Source organism: Buceros rhinoceros, unplaced genomic scaffold, assembly GCF_000710305.1.
Source record: "Buceros rhinoceros silvestris isolate BGI_N320 unplaced genomic scaffold, ASM71030v1 scaffold13394, whole genome shotgun sequence".
Classification (NCBI taxonomy): domain Eukaryota; kingdom Metazoa; phylum Chordata; class Aves; order Bucerotiformes; family Bucerotidae; genus Buceros; species Buceros rhinoceros.
In genome coordinates, this window is record NW_010408883.1 from 76,615 (window position 1) to 79,026 (window position 2,412).

Sequence of the window (2,412 nt, forward strand, 5' to 3'; positions counted from 1 at the left end):
CTATGTAAAGGACACGTGCACACAGAAATCCTCCAAATGCTGCACACTAAGGCCTGCAGACTAACTGATGAACTCCACGGGATATAAAAGCACGTGTAAAAACAGCCCAAAAAATGCACGTGCAAAGCCTTACTCCAGAAATTCAGTGATGTATTTCCTACTGCATTTTGACCACATCCAGGGATTGGTGTAGAAGTTCAATGTTGGTGCCATGACATGCTGTTGATTTTTACCTCCGTCTTCTTTGCACTTATGATTGTCATCGTGTGGCATGTTAAATCTAAGAGAAAAACAGCAGCGAAAAGTACAGTCAGTTAAGTGGTAAACGTCAAATATTTAGCATAGCAAGAGCAACAGTGTGAACTAAATTTAAGCAAACCCAAGAATTTTTCCTAGATGTGCTACTGACAGATATTGCAGAATAAAAGTATTAATATGCACATATTCATAAGTGTCAACAAGGATTGCTCAGATGGGGTTCCTAGCACTTGTCTGCCAAAAGCTTTGCAGCACCTCAGAAAGCTTTCCACGCTGCGACTGCATATGTTTAGTCAGACAATTCCTTGAGGGAGCCTGGAGTAAGATGCAAATCCAGCTGCAGTTTCCTCTTCGGCTGATGGCTGTGATCCTGCCAGCAGGCTGGAGTTTGGCCCCACCTTCCCAAAAATGGCAAGTTCTCTGGAATTGAGCCAAAGAGCCAAGAGTTGATCTTTGGGAATAAGTTTCTGAAGATGAATGACTTGAGGTCACCAACCGCCACTGCTTGAAGTCCCTCATGCATATAGGCAGCACCTACGTCGGCTGCAAAATGTCTTCTTGGGCCATGCTGATCCTCATGCTGTTGCCTAAATAGGGCTTCACTGGGGATAGACTTGGCTCCTAAAGTTTATGCGGTAGGTTTACAAAATGCCATCAAGCATCAATATCAGCAGAAACCCACGCAAAGTTTGCAGTACATGACATATTGAAGAATGTGGCAAATACACTAACAGAGACAGAAGGGCTTAAAGCGCTTTGCTGTTTGAAGTGGAGAAGGGGAAATGACCCGGTGTGATCCTGCGTCCGAAGGCTGGGGAGTTTCTATCCCATTAAGATTACCTCCAGTGAGCCACCTTTTCACTCTGCTCCCTGTAAAAGAGCAAAGAGGCATTTCCTGCCCAGGAACACCGCTAACCCCTCTGGCAGCTCTGGGGCAGCATTAGCGGAGGAATTAGCCACAGGTTAGGTGTGGGGAACACCAAACCTTTGGGGACTTTCCGTCAGGAAATCTCATTTAAACAAACACTACTGTGGTTATAAATAGACAGTCTCAGCCAGCTCTCCGTGAAGAAAAAGAGAGTTTAAAACAAAGAGAGGTTTGTTCCCAAGTATTCATCCATCCCACATCCACAGACCTCCACTGCAAACCAGGCACGAGGTGTTTGGGACTGAACCAGCTGCCTAAGAGTTGTAGCTGGAGGGTCAAGGATTACGATCTAAGATGATTTTTCTCAGTACCACTCTCAAAAAAATCCAAAACCAGTTGAAAGAAATTTCCGCTGGGGGAGGTGCATCTTGAATGACAGCATCTCTTCTTGGGATGTCCAGCAGCATGAGATTTTCCCTTGTGAAATGGTTCAGAAGGTGGGTCAGGCTCACTTACATCCCAATCACCTGCCAGAATCCTGCGTAAATTCTTCCCTTCACACAGCTGCTACTCTGCCTCCAGTAGCACCACCTGTGGTGGTGGGACAAGCTGTGGCTGGCTGAGGACCTGCTCTCAGAGGAGACTTCAGTCCCAAAGGCCGGGCAAGACATGCCCGTGCCCCTCACTCTGGTCTTCTGAGGCACTCAGCACCTCCCAAGCTCTGGCCAAAATCTTGGCTAGTCCCAGAGGCTTGGCCAGGATATCGTGGCTGCTGGGGTGGATTCTGCTGACATCCACACATTGATGTGAGAAGATGCAGTAATAAGAGACATTTGTCAGCTCCTTTCTTGCTTAGGTGCTGCCTGGGGTACCCTGTCACTCATCCTCCCCAGAAAGTGGGTCTGCTGGTTTTGCTGCTGTCAGGTAGGCTCTGAAGCACCCCACCACCTCCCAGAGTCGCACCACTGCTTAATCTTCCTCTGCGGTGCGTCTTCTATCCAAGTATATTTATCTCCTCTCAGATAATTAGGGTCAGCAGGCACCAAACCCTAGCCTGGCCGGCAAGCCCTAGCTAGCATAAATCTTGGGCTATTTAAATGTAAATGTATTTACATAAAACATACACATGGCCAAGTTCATGTGCTATTGTGAAAGCAGTGCTCAGTCCGTTATCTTCACTAATTGAACAGCTCCTGTAAGGGTCACAGACTGTGCCCAGTTCTGCCAGACCTAGGAGAGAACAGAGAGGTTTATGATAGAAAAAGAAGCATTACCCACGGTTCAGC

At 47.1% G+C, this 2,412-nt stretch overlaps 1 protein-coding gene across 1 annotated transcript in view; it reads right to left on the bottom strand.

Annotated features, from left to right (window-relative positions):
- The window catches only part of ADAMTS9 (ADAM metallopeptidase with thrombospondin type 1 motif, 9), a gene marked incomplete at its 5' end in the record, with an annotated part of 81,235 nt that overhangs the window by 63,256 nt on the left and 15,567 nt on the right, over positions 1-2,412 (bottom strand). The window contains 2 exons of the mRNA XM_010135033.1: positions 134-280; positions 2,251-2,356. Coding sequence (XP_010133335.1) covers positions 134-280; positions 2,251-2,356 — 253 coding nt within the window. The remainder of the gene's footprint in view (positions 1-133; positions 281-2,250; positions 2,357-2,412) is intronic.